Consider the following 23,388-nt stretch of genomic DNA (forward strand, 5'->3'; position numbering starts at 1 on the left):
AAAAGGACAGTATGAGAGTGGAGTGTAGTCCAGCATGGGCTGTGTCAGCATAGGCCTCACTTTAGCAAATCAGCAGCAGGCCTTGAGGGTAATTGAATCAGTGGCAGCAGCAGCTGCTTCTGGAGCTCTTAGTTTACATGTTGTAAGGGGGTCAGACAACTGGTCAGATGGAGATTACAGGCATTCCTTTGCTGGCACTGAGTGCAAGACTTTGTCACATTACCCATACTCAGATCTGACTCGCAGGCCTAGGTCACACAGTCCCAAGGCAAAGAGGAGCACTAGTATACCAGATCTTGCAGCTGCAGGGGAGCCAGGACCCTCTTCACAGTTCCAGGGCTGAAAAGAGTACTTGCAATCATTCACACATTAGAGCACAGGCCAGGGGAGCCTCTCCTTAGATTGTACCACCTTGAAAGAACTGAAAGTTTACAAACTCCCAGAGCTAGTTCTGAAGACACCTGCACAAAACCCCTGAAATTTGGAACAGTAACCCTTCCGCCCTGGAAGGAGAGCCCAACTTAATATTAAAAAAAAAAAAGCAAGAAATAGACTGGGGAAAATGATCAAATAACAACAACAAAAAAACCTAATCATAGAAAGTTACTATAGTAACAGGGAAGACCAAAACACAAACTCAAAAGAAGACAATAGAGTTAAAACTGCTACATACAAAGCCTCAGAGAAAGATGTTACTTGGTCTCAGACCCAACAAGAATTCCTGGAAAAGCTCAGGAAGCATTTAAAAAATCAAATAAGAGAGGTAGAGGAAAAATTGGGGGGAAAATTACAGTTATGAAAGAAAATCATTTAAAATCATGTAAAGGAGACACACAAAAAAATACTGAAGAAAATAACACCTTAAAAAGCAGAATAACCAATGATAAAATATATATATATATATATATATATATATATATATATATATATATATATATATATATATATATATATAAATCCAGTGAGAAGAAGAATGCCTTGAAAAATAGAATTGGCCAGATGGAAAAAATATGCCAAAATTTGCAAAAGTAAAGAAGATCTTACAAAAGTAGAATTGGCAAAATGGAAAAAGGAGGTACAAAAGCTCACTGAAGAAAATAATTCCTTAAAAAGTAGAATTGGGCGAATGGAAGCTAATGACTTTATGAGACATCAAGAAACAATAAAGCAAAATCAAAAGAATGAAAAAATAGAATAAAATGAGAAATAGCTCATTGGAAAAACAACTGACCTAGAAAATAGATCCAGGAGAGATAATTTAAAAATTATAGGAGTACCTGAAAACCATGATCAAAAAAAGAGCCTAGACATCGTGTTTCAAGATTATCAAGGAAAGCCGCCTGGGTTGATATCTTAGAATCAGAGGGTAAAAAACAAAGTGAAAGAATACACTTCTCACCTCCTTTCTCAAAATGAAAACTGCCAGGAATATTATAGCCACATTCCGGAGCTCCTAGGTCAAGGAGAAAATATTGCAAGTAGCTAGAAAGAAGCAATTAAGATATCATGGAGCCACAGTCACAATGACATAAGATCTAGCAGTTTCTACATTAAAGGATTGAAGGGCTTGGAATATGATATTCCAGAGAGCAAAGGAGCTAGGATTACAACCAAGAATTACCTACTCAGCAAAACTGAGCACAATCTGTCAGGGGAAAAACAGAGACCTTCAGTGAAACAGGATTTTCAAGAATTCCTGATAAAAAGACCAGAGCTGAATAGAAAATCTGACTTTCAGATACAAGACTCAACAGAGGCATAAAAAGATAAATCATACGGAATTCAGTAAGGTTAAGTTATTTACATTCCTACATGGGAAGATGATACTTGTAAAAACTAAGAATTTTCTCATTATTAGGGTGGTTAGAAGGAGTATATGTAGATGGAGGGCATTGGTGCAAGTTTATGTAATGGAATGATCTCTAAAAAAAATAAAATTAAAGGGTGAGAAAGAGGAATGCATAGGGAGGAGGAAGAGAGAGTCAGAATGGGGCAGATTATCTCACATGAAAGAGTTTTTACAGTGGAGGGCAAGATGGGGGAGAGGTTGGTGGGAGTCCTTCAACCTTATTCTCTTCATAATTGGCTTAGAGGGAATAACTTACACACTCAATATCTTATCCTGCAGGAAAATATGAGGGTAAGGGAATAAGAGAAGGATAGGGGTGGGGACAATACAAGGGAGGGCAAATTGGGGGAGGCAGTAATCAGAAGCAAAACACTCTTGAGGATGGACAGGGTGAAAGAAGGGAGTAGGACAACCAGGGAGAAAATAGGATGGAGGAAAATATGCAGTAATCAAAACTGAAAAAAATTTTTTATAGCAGATATCTCTGATAAAGGTTTCATTTCTCAAATATATAGAGAACTGAGTCAATTTGTAAAAAAAATAAGAGCCATTCTGCAATTGATAAATGGTCAAAAGATATAAGCAGGCAGCTTTCAGACAAAATAAAGCCTTATCTATAGCCAATATGAAAATTTACTCTAAAAGAACTATGGAATTGGATTGCAGAATGAAGCAGACCATTTTCTTTTGTATTATATTTTGTTTTGTTTTATGGTTTCTACCATTCATTTTATTCTTCTATTCAACACGACTACGGTGAAAATATATTTAAGGGGGGAGGAGCCAAGATGGCGGAGTAGAAAGACACACATATGCTAGCTCCTAATCCACAGCCCATAAAATAACCTGTAAAGAAGAACTCCCAACAAATTCTGGAGCAGTAGAAGCCACAGAACAACTGAGTGGAGGAGATTTCTGTTCCAGAGAGACCTGAAAAACCAACACCAAAGGTCTGTCGGGCACCCGACCCAGAGCAGAGCTCAGCCCTGCCTTGGCCACACGGCACCAAGGGGAGCAGATCCGAGCAGGCTTCAGGGACAGAATCTCCAGCGGCTGCACAGGTCCCTCCACCCACAGTCGCCAAAGGTCAGTGAGAGGGTCTTTTCAGCCGGCCGAGGGGAGTGGGGTATCCCCATGACTCAGGCCCCCTCGGGAGACAGCAGCGGAAGGAGCAACAGACAGGGGCTCCCAAAGTAGGCAGGAGCTCGAATCCATTGTTGAAGGTCTCTGCGTAAACCCCGGAGGAAACTGAGCCCATGAGCAGCTGAACTTAATCTCACACTGAATAGCAGCTCCGCCCCCACCGAAAGCCCTGAGCCTGGGAAGCAGCATTTGAATCGCAGCCCCCAAGTGCTAGCTGGGCAGAACGGGAGGTGAGGTGGGTGTGGAGAGGAAACTCAGAAGTCAAGTAACTGGCTGGGAAAATGTCCAGAAAAGGGGAGGGGGGCGGGATATAAGACCATAGAAGGCTACTTTCTTGGGGAACAGGTGTCTCCCCCCATCCCTTCGGATGAGGAAGAACAAGGCATACTGTCAGAGGAAGTCAAAGGCCCTCCCTCCAAAGGGGACTTAAACTTGGCTCAGACAATAGAAGACCTTAAAAATCAAGTGAGCAGCTTACTAAAGGAGAACCAAAAAAACGCTGAGGAAAATAGCAGCTTTAAAAAGAGGCGAACTCAACTGGAAAAAGAGGTCCAAAAAGCCAACGAGGAGAAGGAGGCTTTAAACAGCAGAATTAGCCAAGTGGAGGAGAAGGTTCAAAAGCTCACTGAACAAAAATAATTCATTGAAAGAGAGAACTGAGTCCAGGGAAAAGAATGACTATGAGTTAAACCAAGAAATTAGTAAACAAAACCAAAAATTTAAAAAAATAAAAGATGATGTGAAAGAACTCATTGGAAAAACAGCTGACCTGGAAAATAGATCCAGGAGAAATAATTTAAAAATTATTGGGCTACCTGAAAGCCATGATCAAAAAAAGAGCCTGGACACTATCTTCCATGAAACTATCAAGGAAAACTGCCCTGATGTTATAGAATCAGAGGGCAAAATGGATATTGAAAAATTCATCAATCACCCCCTGAAAGAAACCCGAACAGAGAAACTCCTAGGAATATTGTGGCCAAATTTCAGAGTTCCCAGATCAAGGAGAAAATATTGCAGGCAGCTAGAAAGAAACAGTTTGAGTACTGTGGAAATACAATCAGGATAATACAGGATCTGGCAGCTTCAACATTAAATGAATGAGGGGCTTGGAGTAGGATATTTCAGAAGTCAAAGGAACTGGGATTGAAGCCAAGAATCACCTACCCAGCGAATCTAAATACAATACTTCAAGGGAAAAAATGGACATTCAGTGACAAATTTGAAGATTTCATGTTGAGGAAAAGACCAGATCTGTATTTAAAAATGTGACTTCCCAAGACAAGAATCAAGAGAAGCATGAAAAGGTAAACAGGGGGAGGAAAAAAAAAATATATATATATATATTTAATAGGAATGTATGTGTAAAACCTATATAAGATTATATAGCAGAAAGGGGAAGGAGGAGGAAAGGAAAGGGAAGAAGGGGAAAAATCTGAGATATATGGAAGTGATTGTAGAACACTGAAAACAAAATAATTTAATAAAAAAAGAAAAACAATTTACTCTAAATCATTATTGATTAGAGAAATGCAAATTAAAACAACTCTTGAGCTGCCACCACAAACCTATCAGATTGGTTAATATGACGGAAATGGAAAAAGACAAATATTGGAAGGGATTGGGAAAATTGGAATATTAATGCAGTGTTGATGAGGTTGTGAACTGATTCAGCCATTCTGTAGAGCAATTTGGAACTATGCCCAAAGGGCTATAAAACTCTGCATACCCTCTGACCTAGCAATATCACTACTTGGTCTGTATCCCAAAGAGATTAAAAAAAAAAAAGGAAAAAGACCTATGTGAACAAAAAATATTTATAGTAGGTCCTTTAGTGGTGGCAGAGAATTGGAAATTGAGCGGATGCCCATCCGTTGGGGAATGGCTGACCAAATTATAGTATACGATTGTGGTGGAATGCTATTAGAAGAAATGATGATCAAGATGCTTTCAGAAAAACCTGGAAAGACTTACATGAACTGACACAGTGAAGTGCACAGAATCAGGAGAACATTATACACAGTAACAGTAATATTGATCAGCTGTGAAGGACTTAGCTATTCTCAGTGATACAGTGATCCAAGATAATTCTGAAGGACTTATGATAAAAATGCTATCCATTTCCAGAGAAAAAGCTGATGGAATCTGAATGCAAATCAGAGGATACTAATTTTTTTCTTTATTTTTATTTTTTTCCTTTGGTCTCTTTCCTTTCACAAAATGACTAACATTTTGCATGACCACTTATGTATAATCTATATTGCTTGCCTTCCGTGGAGGGAAGGGGAAAGATGGACAAGAGAATTTGGAACTCAATATTTAAAAAAACAAACAAACAAACAAATGTTACAAGTTGTTTTTACATGTATTTGGGGAAAGATCAAATATTAAATAAAAATTTTAGAAGAGATATGGTCTCTTTCATGAAAGATAGGATCTATCATTCTGTCTTTATGGATAAAAAAAGTGTACTATGTTCTTTGAAGTATTCTTAAATTCCTATATTTCTACTGTTTACAATTTGAGAGAAAGAGGTGATAACAGAATGGACAGTCTGGTGGAGAATATGGAAGAGATGGTGATGATACCAAGGGCAGATATAGAAGAGTTAGCCTAGCCAAGGAGAGGGGCCACCTCATTGTCAGAGACTGGGGCAAAGGAAGAGTAATGATTGATGTCAGCAGGTTTTAGTTGAGATGAAGAGAAAGGGAAAAGAGAGAGTTCATGTCACATGATCTCAGTTTTCTCCATAGAGTAAGAGGAGAGGGCTTCAGTTGAGCGAGGCGGAAGGGGAGTTGTTGGAGGTTTAAAGGAAGAGAAGGTTTGACACAGCTTCTATGCGGAGGGAGATAGGGAATCAATTAGGAAGGAACAGAAGCACTGACTTGCTGCAAGGAGGACCCGGATGTCGTTGGAGAGTGTATATATATATCCATCAGTACAACTGTGTTCCTTTTTTCAGTTTGGTCCAGCAGTACTTGATACCAGAGTTCTGTTTCATGTACCTTTTTGTATTTCCCTGAAGGAGCTGACAGAATTTACACTACCATATCTGAAAGAAGCAATCATAGTGAGGGAGAGGTTAAGACATGCATTTTACAGCTGAAAAAACAAAAGACTTGGAGAGATTACAAGACTGTGACCTTTATAAAATGGAATCAATAATATTTGCCTTACCTACATAGATGATTGCTGAAAGGAAAGTGATTATAGGACTTACTAGTGGTACAATCTGGTTTAGAACCCAAGTCTCCTGAAGCCCTGTTCTTCACCAATTTTTCACTGTGCCACACAACTTCCTACCTCTGCAGCTGCTCTGGCAAAATCAATTGTGTTTCTGCCAAGTTTGCTAATGCTAAATAGCTCTTGTGGTCTCTTATATAACACCTTGCCATTCCTACAGTATTAGAGTTTGGTGGTCCAAGAGATGTGTCCTTAGCATAAGATACCTTTTAGTCAGCAGCTCATAGTGGGGGCAGCTTTCATGAAAGACCATTTGCCCAGTTAGTTCCACTTTGGTACTGGGTGATACGAGGCTCACTATACATTTTGCTTCTGCAGGAAGGAGCTCTGCCTCATTCTGTGGTCATTTCATCCCTAGTCAGTAGCTACTGTATGACTGAATGCAGCATCTCTTTATGGAGATTCCAGGGCCCAAGTACATTCTTGTGGAGCCATCTACAGATTAAGAAAAATCAAATTGTGTGGACCTTCTCCCTTGTACTTCCCCCTCCCCCCCAAACAGTTCTATATAGGTGAGAGTCATGGCTTTAGGTGAAGATGGATACTGTTAATGTTTCTGTGGGAAAAAAGAAGTCACAAGATGGCAGCCAGAATAAAGGGAGGTGGGTACTTTGTAAGGGGAGTGTTATGGGCTAATCATTTATCGTCATTACCATGTGGCAGAATGTCATCTCTTACTCCTCTTCTTCACTGTCTAGGTGGAACTTTTAGAATGAGTTTTTGGGGACCATGGACCTTATTTTCACCTGTCTTTTCTGTTATGAACAATCTGTATTAGATGCAGTCAAAATACACAACAAATGTCTCCTTATGCTTCCTAGGATGGATTGCTGTTTCATGACTAGAAAGGTTGTTGTTGTTGTGTTTGTCCTTCATTCTTGAACAGGACCATGACATCAGGGAAATGATGACATGACTTGCACTTCACTTTGGTTTGAGCCTCACTTTCTCCTCCAAAGCCTTCTGGGTCCAGTGGCCTGATATTCATCAGGACGGCTTGAGATGGCCCAGGATGCAATGGGGGACCTTGGCCATGTTAGGCTAAGGACTTATCACATTCTCATTTTGGGTGAGATAGACCCATTCGATGAATAGGCCTCTTTAAGTAGTTACTCAAGGGATGACCCCTTTTAATAAAAGAAAAAAATAACCAAAAAAATCAAACTGGGAGGGGAAGATCCTCTGGGTTCCTAGATAAAAGTTCTTCACAACAGCCTTTAGAAGCTGGTACAGTATTATGCAAAAATGTAAGCAGCAGAATGCAAGCAGCTTAAAGGCAAGATTTGTATTTATTTTTTTATTTTTATTTTTATTTTTTTGCTACTTTTGGCCCAGGGTCAGGCACAGAGTGAGCAGGTGGTAAATACTTGTTAAACTGACAAAGCAAGTTAGCGTTACTTTTAAGAAAAGAAAGTTGTTGAAATGATGGATTTCTTTAGACATCCACCTCAATTCCAGGGGAAAATACAGAGTGTGTCATAGTTTAGAAGAAAGGTGTAGGGCAGAGGGATGAAAAGGGAAGTGCCTGGAGGGGTGAAGGACAAGCTTCTCTCCCCCTCATCCTCCCTAAACCCCTCCCCACAACCTGCCAGTCTCTGAAGCTGTCCCTTTGGCACAGGGACCACAATGCCATGTTGATGATGCCTGATATAGGGGATGTGGGAGATGCTGATGAGCCCTTTTGGGCTTTAAAAAAAAAAATTGCCAGTGATTGTGAAATGAGACTGATCCATATGAGAGGCTTCACATGTGTGTGCATGTGGTAGGAGAAGGTCAAAAAGAGAGCGCTGATTTATCAGTTGGTAGCATGTGATGCCAAGGGGTGACTAGCTCTTACCACAAAAGATTCCAAACCAAGAGATAGTCACCATGGCAATTCTGCTTGTTTCTTATGCAAGGCTGTCTTTCCCATCTGTCTAGTGGAGAGGCACCAGAGGGACCCCAGGAGAAAAGGGTGCATCACATTTGTAGAGGGTTTTACAGTCAGTCAACAGACATTTATTAAGCACCTACCATATGCCAGGCACTGGACTAAGCACAAATTACTTCTACATCCATCACAGGATCACAGATTTAGAACTAGAAGAAATCTCAGAGATCACCTAGTCCTTGTTTTACAACTAGGAGGAGGGCTAAAGAGGTTTGGTGATTTCCCCCAAGTTACATAGATTGTAGGTAAAGAGCAGAGATGAAATCCAAATTCAGGTCCTCTTCCAAATCTGTCAGTCTCTCCACTGTGCCACCTTCAGTCCATACGTGTGAGGGTTATTGTCTTTATCATCTCATTTAATGTACCCCGCAACCTTAGAGGGCTTACAAATTCTTAGTCTGGGGACTATGAACTAACTGATTTCCTTTGTAATCTTATGTGTCTTATGCATTTAAATAAATTTATTTATTAAATTTATTTATTTATTTATTTATTAAATAAATTAAATTTAAATAAATTAAAATTATTCTGAGAAGGGATCCAGGGGCTTCACCGCATTGCTTAAGGAGTCCATGGCACAAAAAGGCTTAAGAACCTGTTATAACATCAGCAGGGCGGGTATTATCATCCCCATTTTACAGAAGTTCAAAATTTCAGAAGTGTCAGAACTGATGGGCAGCAGAGCTCAGACCTCCTAAAAGTCTTAATGCTATACACGATTCTTTAAAATATGTGAAGTTCTTTATGTGTCTCTTCTCTTATACTTTTTGAGATTTAGAAAACAAACTCGTAACACCCATGTGACATCCCTGTTAGTCTGAAACGTCACGTATTGTGCTCCATGACTTGACTAGAGGGATAGGATGAATGTAGGAAGACAGAATGATCTACAATTTGTTTTTCTTTCTTACAGTGTTTGGCATGGTGCCCTTTTTAAATTCCATTTTGACAACGATGTTACCAATGCTAACCCTGGCCCGGCAAGACCAGATGAAGTCTGTGTTTTGTTATGGTAAGAATGGGCCTCTGTGGGCTTTTGTTTCTTTTTTCCATCTCAGTGTGCAGTCAGAGCAGGGATTCTGGAATAGCTATTCTTTGAGAGGCTGATGGCTGGCAGATGACTATGAGCCCATGTAAGCAGCAGCCCAGCCTCCATTGAGAGAAAAGAGCAAAGTTTAGAATCCGGCTCTCTCACTGTGATCTTAAGCACCCTTCCTTGGGGCAAAGGAAGACAAACAGGCACTTTTGACACTGAGATCCTTGACCCTAGTAGTTTAGAAAGTACATGTGGCAGTTGCTGGTAGGCAGCAGGAGGCTTCATTTTTCTTGCCCTCAAGCATCTGCCCCATTGAGAGTAGGATCTGCTTCCCACTACCAGAGGTAGCCCAGAAAGGGCAGTTTATTTTGGTTGTGCCACCACCTTCCATTTACTGCTCCATATCCCCTTAGTTCAGAGAAAACCCACTAATTCAATTGAACAATCATCTACATTAGATACAGCATATACAAAATTAAAAGATGTCACAGTCCCTGCCCTTAAGGAACTTAGACTCTAATAATATTCATGAAGGAGGTGGCACATTAATGAGTCCTTGATGAAAGAGGATTTCATCATAGAGACAAAGAGTGAGTAGTACATTCTAATTGCAGTTGACTCTTACAAATTGGCACTTACTTGCTGACCAGTTTGTAAATTGATTTTGAAGTGATGATAGCAATACTAATTAGAGCTGAGAATCAGAAAGCAGATATTCATTTGGGACTGTTTGTACCACAGCTCTGCAGCACTTCAGTGACAGTATCTTGGAATACCTAGCCAATCTGGATCAAGCTCCAGACCCCACTGTCCGGAAGGACACATTTTCCACTGAGATCTTCAGTGCTTATGATGTGCTTTTCAACCATTGGCTACAAAGCCGGGAAGCAAAGGTAAAGAATTCAGGCTGCTTTCTAACTATTCACTCCTGAGAGTGAATTTTTATTAAATAGTACTGGCATGACTGGTGCTATCCTCTTGTTATTTTTAAGCACCTTGAGAGCAAAAATTGTGTTTTAAATTTCTTTGTGTTTTCCCCTCACCCAAACCTTCCAACACAAGACCCTCGTTATCATAGGTGTTCAGTAAAAATCCTTGTTGAATAAGGTGATGGGTTTAAAATAGAATCCTTTGTGGGAAAAAGACAGTGCATTGATCAGGGGTACATTACAGCCCTGTCCAAGTAACCTCCTTATCTTCCTTATGTTTGGTTTTGGTTTTTTTTGAGCTAGACTATTAATCCAGGCTTGGTGCTAAAATGCATTATAGGTGTTAACTTTCCTTTCCCATGCTCTTGCTCATACCCTTAAAGCTTATGATGCTATTTGACAGGATAAGGACCCAGCCAAGAGTGATATGTCTAGGCTAGGCCCAGCTTTACTTCCTCTTCTTTGCTGAAGGTTTTCTGGACCACCCTAGCCTGCAGGGATCTCTTACCTGCATGTGATTTCACTTAGTCTCAGTAGCCCTCAGGGACAGACTCCTGTGCTGCCTGTGCATCCACATCTGTCTTCCCACTTAGACCACAAGCTGAAGTTCACTGAGAGCAAATTCTGTGGTTTCTCATGTCCCATAGGGCCTATGTATTGCTTTACACATAATGAAGGTTTGATATCTGGTTGGGATGAACACTGGCTTTCCTTTTCCTAGCTTCGGCTGGCTGTGGTTGAGGCGCTGGGACCAATGAGTCACCTGCTGCCCAGTGAGAAGCTAGAGGAACAGCTGCCCAGGCTCATCCCAGGAATCATTGCCCTCTATAAGAAGCATGCTGAGACCTTTTACGTGTCCAAGGTAAGCCACTGGGCTCAAGGCCCTCGTTGAGGGTCAGCACTTCATTGTGGACATATCCAGAGAGCTAAGCCCTCATCCTCTGGATGTTGGCATACTGGGCATGTGCATGTACACAGACCCGCTCAGCACACACAGCTGTCGGACTCTTCCAAAAGAACTCACCTTTACTTAAATAGTCAAGGGGTTTATGTGAAACTATTAGTTGTATAGGAGGAAAAAATTTTTTGATAGTCAGGCTAGTGGCCGTTAAAGCTTCTTCCCTGGAGGCTTTTAAAAACAGAAAGTGAAAATGATTCCCTTAATGTAACCTTACTTACTAGAGTTGGGTGTGCCAGGTTTCTTTTAGTTCTTTTGCCAGAACCCCTGATAGGTTCTTAGCCTGCTTGGGAGTCTGGTCTGAATCAGACTCTCCTGACCCACTGGAGTGGTTTATAACATCTGGGTGGGATCTGGAATCACTTAGTCTCACTCTTGTTAGATTCTTTCTGTCTTGGAAGCTGACCTTCCCAACTGAAACAAGCCTTCTGTAGCAACTTTGCACCCTAAGACCCTGTAGATCTGGACTTGCAATTCTGAGGTTATTTTGGGACTTGTGATGGGGCAAGAAATTCTGCAGCAGACTATTTCCATTTCTTTGGCACTAAACTGGACAGAAAGAAGTGTACTCTTCTTGAATGGATCCTTGGATAGGTTCATGTTGTCAGGGATAATACAGGTTTGGTTTCCTACCCCCATCCCCACCAAAGGATTGGGATTGTATCTTTAACCTCCTGGCTGACTTTATTCATTTTTGTCCTTCCCACTATGTTAACAGAGTCTTGGACAGATTCTTGAAGCTTCTGTGAATATGGGGAGCCGCACATTGGAGGTACAGGTTGATATGCTTCTGGCTGCTTTGCACCCTCAGGTAAGACGGTTTGATCAGACAGTCAGAAAAGGAGATAAGTAAAGGGAGAGAAGAGAGAGGATGTTTCCTGTATACAAGGGATTGGGACCATGCTTGCCTATGGTATTGCCTCAGCCTAGGAAAAAAGAGCCTTTAATTTTGATGCTGACCTTCTGGAGCATTGGGCCAAAGACTTTTGGAGAAAAAATGGGACTACTGACTAAGGACCTCCTTTTTCCTGCCTTTGAGTAAGTAGGGACCAAGAGGAAGGGAATATTTTCATATAGCTATACATTTGGGTATGTGTGTGCCTTCTGGAAAATTTTGAATAGTTCCTTGGAACTCCCTTTGGCCCCCAAACCTTCCTACTCCAGCTTTGAGTGTGAGTTGGAAAGCAGATGGCTCCATTGCAATGGAGTTGATTTGGAGCATTTGGTTAAGAGAGTTTGCTTTTATTCAGATGACTCCACAGAGAGAGGATGCTTCTTGGAACGAAGTCTTTAGTGTCCATTGTAACCACAGAGAATAGTTCTCATTATTATGTTATGTTATATTGATTGTAAGTGACCTCGGAGGCTGTACACTCCTTTTCTCCCATTATAGAAATATACTTTATAGTCTCCCTGACAGAAGGTTATCTAGCTTCTGCTTAGATGCTGCTGGTGAGAGAGAATACTCATTTACTCATGAGGCAGTCCATTTATTCAGTCATCAGACATATATGGGGCAGTTCATTTTTACCAGAGCTCTGAAGGAAATACAAAAATGAATAAAAGTGTCCTTATTTTGAAGAATGGCCTCAGGACCTAAAGGAAACTGCCTTACATAAATCCTAGAGCTCATGGAGTGATGGCTTCCCTCTCCTTTGGCCACTGGGGTTCTGGTTCTCTCTCAGATTCTCCTGTCTTCAGTGTGGAAATGAGCCATATCAACTTACAGGGTTAGCTGAAATTGCTCTGAAGCCAGGTTCTCTATCTTTCCATCTCTCACTCTCTTGCTCCATCTGTCTTTCTTATCTCACGTGAACTTATATACACACGGCTTGTTTCTGTGGTAACCTTGTGTCCTCCTGGCACTTACTCTTTTTATGCCATTGTTGGCCTGTTTAGAAATCTGGGCCCCAGGGTACAAATACCTTAGCACAGGGGACTGTGCAATTCAGCAGACCTCGTGGTGGGGATCACTGGTCAATTATAGTTCTGCTCTGAAGTTGGGAAGATAGAAGGCAGTGGAGCCTGGGAGAAGTTTTCCTGTCCTCAAACTCTGTAGGGTAATGGGAATAAAACTAGAATGAATGGTTAGGAGTTGCAAAGAGGCAGATTGTTGTTTCATGTAAGGAAAAAATTCCTAACAATTAGAGGTATCCAAAAGTGAAATAAACTACCTTAGAAGGCAGTGCATCCCCATCACTGAAGTTCTCCCATCAGAGGCTGGATGGCCACTTGTTGGGGGTATTTTAGAGAGAGGGCTCCTTTGCTGGTGCAGTTTGGATTTGAAGTTTTTTCCTCTGGAAAGAAAGAAATAAGCATTTATTAAGTGCTCACTATATACCAGGCACTGTGCTAAGTTCTGGGGATACAAATATAATAAAAAAGAAAGGTAGTCCCCACCCTCAGGGAACTTAACATTTTAAAGGAAAGAAGATGAACCAGAGGAAGCTGAAAGGGGAGTGGTGTTGGGGAGGGGAGGAAGAGGAAATTGGAAGTGCTTGGTGTCAGGCATGGTTTTGAAGTCAGCAGAATCAAAAGCAGAACAGGAAGGGAGTGGAGGCTGGCTGGCCTGATGCCCTGCACAAAATGGAGGCCCTTGGAAGAACCTACCAAAGTGGGAAGGAGGTTGGCCTGGCAGAAGAATGAGAAGGTCACAGGGAATAGGTGTTCCAGGGTGAGGAGACCCCCAGGCATTGAAGGACATTCCAGCATGAGACTCTAGTTGAGGTATAGTTTTGGAGTCAAAAAGTCTTGACCATACCAGGAGTTCTCTAGAAAGAGAGCCCTATGGAAAGCCATGCTGCAGAAAGTGATTCTCACTCAACATCAACCAGTATTTTATGATTCCTGGTGACTCATTTTAGTTTTAGATCCCATAAAGGGAAAATTGTCCTAAGAAAAAGGACTTTAACAGTTCAGAGATGTGTAAAATTGGGGCATGGTCTACAGAAATGAGGATCAGGGAAGGAAAGAACAAGAGATTCATTAGCTTTGCTATTTGCACCAGAGGTAACTAAGTAGGAAGAAAGTTGGTAATTCAGAACTACCCCTAATCAGCTTTTACCTTTCTACCTCATGCTAGACTGGCATGAGAAATTAACTTTTTCTAGAAACTTCCCTATGTCTTACAACTTAGAGGTATGTGGGATGGCTCAGATCCCTACTTAAGTCAATTACTCAGAGGCCTCTCAAAGTGATGACAGAAAGTTTATTTACTAGATTCTCGAGAATCAGGACAATCCTACACCAGTTCACCTGGAGTAGGAAAGCCAAAGACAAAGAAAAGGCAGTGATTTATATAGACCCTAATGCAAGTCCCTCCCCCCCACTGACCATTATTCTCATTAGCTGAGAATATGATCTTACATTCTAGACACGAAATCTAACCAATCCCTTTTGAAATGAAGACATTGAAGAATTAGGTAAACTTTATCCAATCATTGAGACTCTAATGTACTACACAGTTTTATATCCTTATATGGAATTATTCTGTTCTAAAAGTATAGTAACCTTGAGCCTCTCAGTCTTACCTCACCCCTGGGACAAGAATTACAATCTGAGAAGTCATCACTAAACCTATTCCACTCAGAGGCAATAGCTGCTTTTTTCTGTTTGCTGATAATTTTTGCTTCTTTCATATCCTACAAGTGAGGAGAGATGCTAGAATTACAAGTCCTGAGGTCTGACTTGAGATTCATGATAAAGATTCAGGTACTGTCCCAAGAAAGCTTCCTACATTCGCTCTGCCTCAGTCTGGAACCACCAAGTGATACTTGCTTACTTTTGCTGACACAACTTCTGTTTCCATTTGCTTTAAAAGTGTTGAAAGGTTATAGTCCAGAAAATGAGGTAATCTCTGAACTGGGAATACATCTAGGGATGCTGCATAGTTTTGAGAGGTCCTGGGTAGCTTCTTCTAGTCCCCTCTACATCTCTTAATTCTAGTATTCTGTCCTTGGGGCTTTAGTATCTAAGCGGTTGGTGAAAGGAGGGCTATGGGGGAAGTGGATCCTCCTCAAATATTCTTTCCCTGCAAGAAATAGGAGCCCTGTGGGTAGATGTAGATGTTGCACAGGTTGTTGGGAAAGTTTGCAAGGGTGTTTGCCTGCCAGTTTGAGCATTTCCCTCATATCTGGGGACTGATCCTTTCCAATCACCTACATGTTGACCTGAAAACTTCTTAAGAAAAGGCAACAGGCTAAATGCATACATTTTATGATTTAATTAATTAATCAATCAATTCCCCATAAAGAAAACGGTTACATAGCGCTATGGAGCCAGGATCAGAACTGGCTGCCTTAGTACAGAAATTGACTGTCTTAAGTACATTTTGCCATGAGGAAGGAGTTCTCTTAGATAAACACATTGCAAACAAAGTGGTGTCTTCTTTCTGTAGCAGTCTCTGTGATTTAAGATAAGGAAAAGGTCCCATCACCCAGATAACAGACATCCTGTCCTAAACAGGCCTTAACAGAGTTTGACAAAAGCTGAAGTTACAACCCAGGCCTTATCACTAAGATGCCAGAAGAAGGGTCTGGTAAGGAAGTCCCATTTGTTTGCTTGACATCAAAAGGTATCCTCTAAGTTAAATAAAGGAGACTATTAGGTCCAGACTCTTCTTAATTCAAACTTTGGCCCTTATTAAAGTCTAAAATTTATATTAAACATTAACATACATGACCTCCATAGAGTGGTGCTTAGGCAGTGGTCATCTTGGTAATTTCTTTCTTCTGTTCCTTGGAGCAGATTTGTGCCCCAGTGGATTCACTCAACCCCTTGGTCATTAAGAATCATAATGAAGTCCTGCGTTGCTTCACAATTCTGGGTAAGATGGGGGGCTGGGAAAAGATTTCATGGTAGGGGAGGGAAAAGGAAGTTCTGTACCAATGGGGCAGTTTAATCTGGTGTCAATTTCTTCCAAATAATTGGGCTGATAATTCTTCAACATCTCAGTGTGTATCTGCAGAACCTGAATATACCTACTGCTTGCCTTGTTTGGGGCTTTAAAAATATCCTTGTGGAAGGTGCTGGGACAGTGGGAATGGCTTGAAGGAAAGTAGGATTGACAGATTATAAGAGGGTTTAATGGGTTTGTGCAGATGCACGTGAATGTGGACAGCATGCATAAAGCCTGGAGGCTGAGAAGCTATGGAGAGGTCACAGCCTTCTTGCTTTCCTCTTAGCTGTGATGATGTTTGTTGGAGCAGCTAAGGTGCTCCATAGTCATGTCATGCCCTGTATTTAGGCCTCATTAACTGGTACCTTCACAGGCCTATCCCAGAAATCTACAGTAATTTGCATAGTTTAGAGTTTAGAGTAGAGTGAATGCTTTGCATAGGAGCATAGTTAAAAAATACTGATTGGTTCCCGGAATCGCAGAAATTCTATTGCCAGCTACAAGGTGGGGGGGAGGGGTAAGAACATAATTGATGTGAGGTGAATGGACCTTTCAGCCTCTTAGGAGAAGGAATTGTCCCTCTAAGCACAGTGGGAACGGTTTGTAGACACCTATGCCTCTGTGGGTATAGTTGTTTGGGAAGAATAAGGGGTTCGATTCAACAAATGATTGGTATTTAGTGTCTTCTGTATGCAAAGCCCTTTGTTCAGGGCTCTCCATAACAAAGAGGACAAAGCCAATCCCTGATCTCAAGAAGTTTTCAGTCTTCTAGGGATGGAGAAGGGAGGAGAGAGATCTCCCTCTTAGTCCCCAAGTATATAAAGGTGGGTTTTGGAATCTCCATACCTTTGAGATATTTGTCATGTATTGAGAAAGCTTATGCCGAAGAAAAGGAAAAATGGAACCTATAGCCATGACAAGGGCTTGTGTGTGGAAGAGAACAGAGGGGCAGTGCTGCCTAATAGATAGAGAGCCACCTGAATATAAGGCCCACCTCTGACACCTACAGTCCATATGACTGTGGGCAAGTTGCTTAACCTCCTAGCGCTCCCAAGAAACTTTCTGAGACAATAAATTGAAAAGAAGTCACTGATACACATTAGTAGATGAAGCTTCTCACTGAGAGTGCCCTATAATGATGAAATCATAAGTCTGATCCAAAAAAAAGATAAACCGATCTAGGAAGAGAGTGGAGTGCAGAATAGACTGAAGAAACAACCAGATTTCTTTCTCAGTCTTCTCCCAGGGTATCCCTGTACTTTTTTATTTCTGTGGTATATTAGTTTTCTAGGAAGAAACAGGTTCTTGTTAGATTAACGGTTCTTAGAGGACTCCCGCTGAGTTAATCCTTTTTCCTGGTAATCTTGGTATTATCTATTTAAATTGCTTATGTTTTTGAGTATGGTTTAGGAGAATATCTGATTCATAAATCTGTAATAGTAGTTACAGGTGGTAGTGATGTTTAGGATATCATGGTAAAGGACCAATAGTTGACATGTTGTGGGTGTACAATAGAGTGGAAAAGAGTATCCACAGGGCTGCAAGGGGGCTACAAGATCATGTCTTTGCTAGAGTCACTCCTTAAGTGGGATTGTCGGCTTAAGGGAAGTATTGCTGACTTTCATGTTTCTCCTCTGATCTCTCCCCACCTGTACCCCAAATATGACTTTTCAGGCCAATATGAGAGAACTGAACTTTCCCCTTTCAGGGCCCTGATGGAAGAAAATTGTATTTCATTTTCCCTCACCAGGACATGGTTGGGAATAGATTCAGCTGGTATCTTAGCTAATGTTGATGATAGTCTGGGTTCTGGGCCTGAAGCAGGAAAGCCCAACTTAAGATTAATTAACCTTAATTTGCAAGAGAAATAAGAATTTCTTTCTTTTGAAAAATATGGTCTCTGTTAGAAGTTATTCATAATCATCACGACCGTCAATCAGCAAACATTTTGAGGTAGATTTCTCTTTTTCTCTTTTTAAAAATTGTTTAATATTTCATTTTTCCCCAATTACATGTAAAAACAATTTTTAACGTTTGTTTTTTAAAATTTTGTGTGCCAAATCCTCTCCCTTCCCTCTCTCCTCATTGAGAAGGAAAGCAATTTGATAGAGGTTATATTTGTGATACTTGTGTAGTCTTGCAAAACATTTCTACATTTAGTCATGTTGTGAAGGAAAACAGACAAAAAAATCCAAGAAAGTTAAAAAAGTATGCTTCGATCTGTATTCAGACTCTCTTAAGTTCTTTCTTTGGGGATGGATATCGTTTTTCTTCATAAGTTCTTCAGAGTTGTCTTGGATTATTGTATTACAGAGAATAGCTAAGTCATTCACAGTTGATCATCATACAATATTGCTGTTGCGGTATACAGTGTTCTCCTGGTTCTGCCCATTTCACTTTGCATCAGTTCATATAAGTCTTTCCAGGTTTTTCTAAGAGCATCCTGCTCATCATTTCTTATAGCACAATAGTATTCCATCACACCCATATGTTGAGGTGGATTTCTCAAAGAGTTTAGTCACAAAAAGGAGAGATACAGGATAATAGCTAGTGGGGATGAATAGATCAAATGAGAGTTTTTTGTGGATGAGGGAGACATAGACATGTTTTTAGGTAATAAAGAGGCAGCCATTAGATGGGCAGAGAATGATGATTGATACGGGATTGGAGATGACTGATGGGTTAGTCCACTGGAAGAGACAGGATGGAATGGGTGATTTGCTTTGGCAAAGAGAAGAGTCACCTCTCTTTGGAGGTATTGTAGAGGGCATCTTTGTGATGTGAGATGAGGATGTGAGAAGTAGGAACTCTTAGCAGATTACTACCTACATTGTCAGTAAGTTTTGTCAGTAAAATTTGAGCTAAAAATGAAGGGGAGCCTTGGGAGTTTTGAAGAGGGATATAAAGGTTTGGAAAAACTGCTGTGGTGATTTGGGATAATGAATCAGTTAGGGAGCTGTAAAATGATTACCTTCCTATAGTGAAGGCTCAGTTGAGATTACATAGCAAATTTATATTGGACCTAAGTCAGCATGGCTTTGTGATTTTTCTCCAGTTTTTTTTCAGCAGTATGTGTTTAGATGGTGGAAGAAATATAAGGGTGGTACTTGGCATGGGAGTGTTGACATGGAGGAAAAGAACTGGAGATTAGAGGCTACTAGTTCACCAAGGAGTCAGAATAGGGCAGAGCAGGGAAAGAGTATAACCACCATAGGGGTGATAGCGTGGGAAAGAACTGAGAGATTGGAGACCCCACTGAGGATAAAGAATAGGGTTTGGAGTTGTATGGCAGAAGGAAAAATGGAATGATAAAATTATTAGAGTATTCCAGAGTGATGGGCAGTTAGGTGGCACAGTGGATAGAGTCAAACACAACTGAAAATGACCAAACAAGAACAACAAATCCAGAATGAGTAGAGGGTTAACAATGTCGAATGCAGGGGGCAGAGCCAAGATGGCAGAGTAGAAACACACACATACGCTAGCCCATAAAATATCTGTAAAAAAGAACTGCCAATAAATTCTGGAGCAGCAGAAGCCACAGAACAGCGGAGCGGACAAGATTTCTGTTCCAGAGAGCCTGAAAACCTCTCGCAAAAGGTTCTTCATGCTGCGGACGCGGAGCAGAGCCCAGCCCTGCATTGGCTGCCCTGCACCGAGAGGAGCAGATCCAAGCGAGCGGGGAGCAGATCCGAGCAGGCTTCAGGGACAGAATCTCCAGCAGCCACGCGGCTCCCTCCACCCACAGGTGACAAGGGTCAGTGAGAGGGTCTCTTTGGCGGGTCACCAGGGGAGTGGGGTGCCCCCATAACTCAGGCCCCCTCGGGAGGCAGCAGCGGAGGTGGGAGCACTCTGGGGCTCCCCAAGCAGGCAGGAGCCTGGATCCATTGTTGAAGGTCTCTGCATAAACCCCCTGAGGAAACTGAGCCCGAGAGGTGGCCCTGCCCCCACCTGAGCACCTAAACTTGATCTCACACTGAATAGCAGCCCCGCCCCCGCCCAAAGCCCTGAGGCTGGGAAGCAGCATTTGAATCTCAGACCCCAAGTGCTGGCTGGGTGGATCTGGAGGCGAAGTGGGTGTGAAGAGGATATTCAGAAGTCAAGTCACTGGCTGGGAAAATGCCCAGAAAAGGGAATAAAACCAAGACTATAGAAGGTTACTTTCTTGGTGAACAGGCATTTCCTCCCTTCCTTTCTGATGAGGAAGAGCAATGCTCACCATCAGGGAAAGACACAGAAGTCAAGGCCTCTGTATCCCAGCCCACTCAATGGGCTCAGACCATGGAAGAGTTCAAAAAGAGCTCAAAAAATTTTGAAAATCAAGTTAGAGAGGTGGAGGAAAAACTGGGAAGAGCAATGAGAGACATGCAAGCAAAGCATGAACAGCAGGTCAGCACCCTGCTAAAGGAGACCCAAAAAAATGCTGAAGAAAATAACACCTTGAAAAATAGGCTAACTCAATTGGCAAAAGAGGTTCAAGAAGCCAATGAGGAGAAGAATGCTTCCAAAAGCAGAATTAGCCAAATGGAAAAGGAGATTCAAAAGCTCCCTGAAGAAAATAGTTCTTTCAAAATTAGAATGGAACAGATGGAGGCTAATGACTTTATGAGAAACCAAGAAATCACAAAACAAAACCAAAAGAAAGAAAAAATGGAAGAGAATGTGAAATATCTCATTGGAAAAACAACTGACCTGGGAAATAGATCCAGGAGAGACAATTTAAAAATTATGGGCCTACCTGAAAGCCTTGATCAAAAAAAGAGCCTAGACATCATCTTTCATGAAATTATCAAGGAAAACTGCCCTGAGATTCTAGAACCAGAGGGCAAAATAAATATTGAAAGAATCCACCGATTACCACCTGAAAAAGATCCAAAAAGAGAAACTCCTAGGAACTTTGTGGCCAAATTCCAGAGTTCCCAGGTCAAGGAGAAAATATTGCAAGCAGCTAGAAAGAAACAATTCAAGTATTGTGGAAATACAATCAGGATAACACAAGGTCTAGCAGCTTCTACATTAAGGGATTGAAGGGCATGGAATAGGATATTCCAGAAGTCAAAGGAACTAGGACTAAAACCAAGAATCACCTACCCAGCAAAACTGAGTATAATACTGCAGGGGAAAAATTGGTCTTTCAATGAAATAGAGGACTTTCAAGCATTCTTGATGAAAAGACCAGAGCTGAAAAGAAAATTTGGCTTTCAAACAACAAGAATGAAGAGAAGCATGAAAAAGTGAATAGCAAAGAGAAGTCATAAGAGACTTATAAAAGTTGAACTGTTTACATTCCTACATGGAAAGACAATATTCGTAACTCTTGAAACTATTCAGTATCTGGATACTGGGTGGGATTACACACACACGCATGCACACGCACACACACATAGAGATAGAGTGCGCAGAGTGAATTGAAGAGGATGGGATCATATCTTAAAAAAAAATGAAATCAAGCAGTGAGAGAGAAATATATGGGAGGAGAAAGGGAGAAATGGAATGGGGCAAATTATCTCTCATAAAAGAGGCAAGCAAAAGACTTTTTTAGTTTAGGGAAAAAGAGGGGAGGTGAGAGATAAACATGAAGTTTATTCTCATCACATTCCACTAAAGGAAGGAATAAAATGCACACTCATTTTGGTATGAAAACCTATCTTACAATACAGGAAAGTGGGGGATAAGGGGATAAATAGGGTGGGGGGGACGATGGAAGGGAGGGGATGGGGAGGAGGGAGCAATATGAGGTCGACACTCATGGGGAGGGACAGGATCAAAAGAGAGAATAGAAGTAATTGGGGGCAGGATAGGATGGAGGGAAATATAGTTAGTCTTATACAACACTACTATTATGGAAGTCATTTGCAAAACTACACAGATTTGGCCTATATTGAATTGCTTGCCTTCCAGAGGAAGGGGGTGGGGAGGGAGGGAGGAAAAGAAGTTGGAACTCAAAGTTTTAGGAACAACTGTTGAGTACTGTTCTTGCCACTAGGAAATAAGAAATACAGGTAAAGGGGTATAGAAAGTTATTTGGCCCTACAGGACAGAGGAGAGGATGGAGACAATTGCAGAGAGGGATGATAGAGGAGAGAGCAGATTGGTGATGGGGGCAATTGGAATGCTCGGTGTGTTGGGGTGGGGGGAGAGGACAAGGGGGGAGAAAATTTGGAACCCAAAATTCTGTGAAAATTAATGTTGAAAGTTAAATAAATAAATTATAAACAATGTTGAGTGCAGAAGGTTTAGAAGTAAGAGAGGAAGTAGAGGCAGTGACTTTAGATAACAAGTGTAGCCAGTTTTTTCAAGGAGTTTGAGAAAAGGAGGAGAGATGATAGGAGGGATGGTAAGATCTAGTGAAGATATTTTTCAGGTTTGTGTAGATTTGGGGTGTTTATAGGCAGCAAGCAAAGAACTGGTAGATAAGGAGAGAAGGGATGATAATGGGAACAGTCTGTTGGAAAAGATGGAAAGAGATAAGATGAAGAATACAAGTAGTGGAATTGACCTTGAGAAAGAGAAAGTCTAGTTTCATCATCAGATATTCCAAGGAGGAATTTCTGATTCTAAAAGAGAAGACAATGGGGAATGAAATAAAAGTTTTGTGAGATGTAAAAAAGGGGAAAAGAAGCTGCTTCTGGTAAGTGGCCTAGGTTTTCCCAGTGAAGTATGAATTGAAGTCCTTAGCCGAGACATTGGAGGTAAGAGACAATATGAACAACTTAAGGAAAGAAAAGAGGTTTTGGAACAACCATTGTGGTGAAATAGAGAATTAATTGTTGTTGTTTAGTATTTTAGAGAATCAGGAAGGAGTGAAAAAACTGCCTTGTTGCCTTGAGGTTCCAGTTGATATTAAATAACATAAACTTTTATTGTGTATGTTAGGTACACAGTTATATGCCTTCCCTCAAACTCATTTGGCACCATGTGAGTAGAAAACAGAACACAGATGGTCAGAGTAATCCAGGTTTAGGGTTTAGCAAAGTGTTGACTGGTGGTAGGACAGGGGATGAAGGGAATCCATAGTAGAAGATAATACAGAGTTTAACTGGTTAACCAAGGGGTAGAGATTGGGAAGTGAGAAAAATATAACCAGAGTAGGGGTAATGCTATGGGACCATAATGAGGGGTGAAGGGATCAGAGGTCATAGTGAGAATAGAGCCTAGGTTAAGGAGGAATAAACATAGGAAACAAAGGAATGATAGGTTATGACAGGATAAAGAATTTCAGAATTTTTGATCAAGGAAACAGAAAGCTTGTAGCTATTATAAGATGAAGGGGGTGGATGTCTCTATGGATAGTTGAGGTAGACTAGGAGAACAGATCATGGGATTTGAGAAGGCCAAAGAACAGAGACATGAAAGTGTTGACAAGTTATTGAAAAGTATGGTGAAGTTCTCCAGTAAAAGGG

General features: G+C 41.1%; 1 protein-coding gene across 12 annotated transcripts in view; it reads left to right on the forward strand.

Moving 5' to 3' along the window:
* MROH1 (maestro heat like repeat family member 1) overlaps nt 1-23,388 on the forward strand; it is a 202,163-nt gene that overhangs the window by 74,250 nt on the left and 104,525 nt on the right. For all 12 annotated transcript variants that reach the window (XR_011965678.1, XR_011965679.1, XR_011965680.1 and 9 more), the window contains exons 6-10: nt 9,079-9,177; nt 9,943-10,094; nt 10,852-10,992; nt 11,807-11,899; nt 15,835-15,913. Coding sequence is in view for 9 of the 12 variants with exons in the window: in XM_072602683.1 (XP_072458784.1) it covers nt 9,079-9,177; nt 9,943-10,094; nt 10,852-10,992; nt 11,807-11,899; nt 15,835-15,913 (564 nt within the window). In the remaining 3 variants the exon portion in view is untranslated. The remainder of the gene's footprint in view (nt 1-9,078; nt 9,178-9,942; nt 10,095-10,851; nt 10,993-11,806; nt 11,900-15,834; nt 15,914-23,388) is intronic.

The sequence above is a fragment of the Notamacropus eugenii genome, chromosome 4 (genome assembly GCF_028372415.1).
Source record: "Notamacropus eugenii isolate mMacEug1 chromosome 4, mMacEug1.pri_v2, whole genome shotgun sequence".
Lineage (NCBI taxonomy): Eukaryota > Metazoa > Chordata > Mammalia > Diprotodontia > Macropodidae > Notamacropus > Notamacropus eugenii.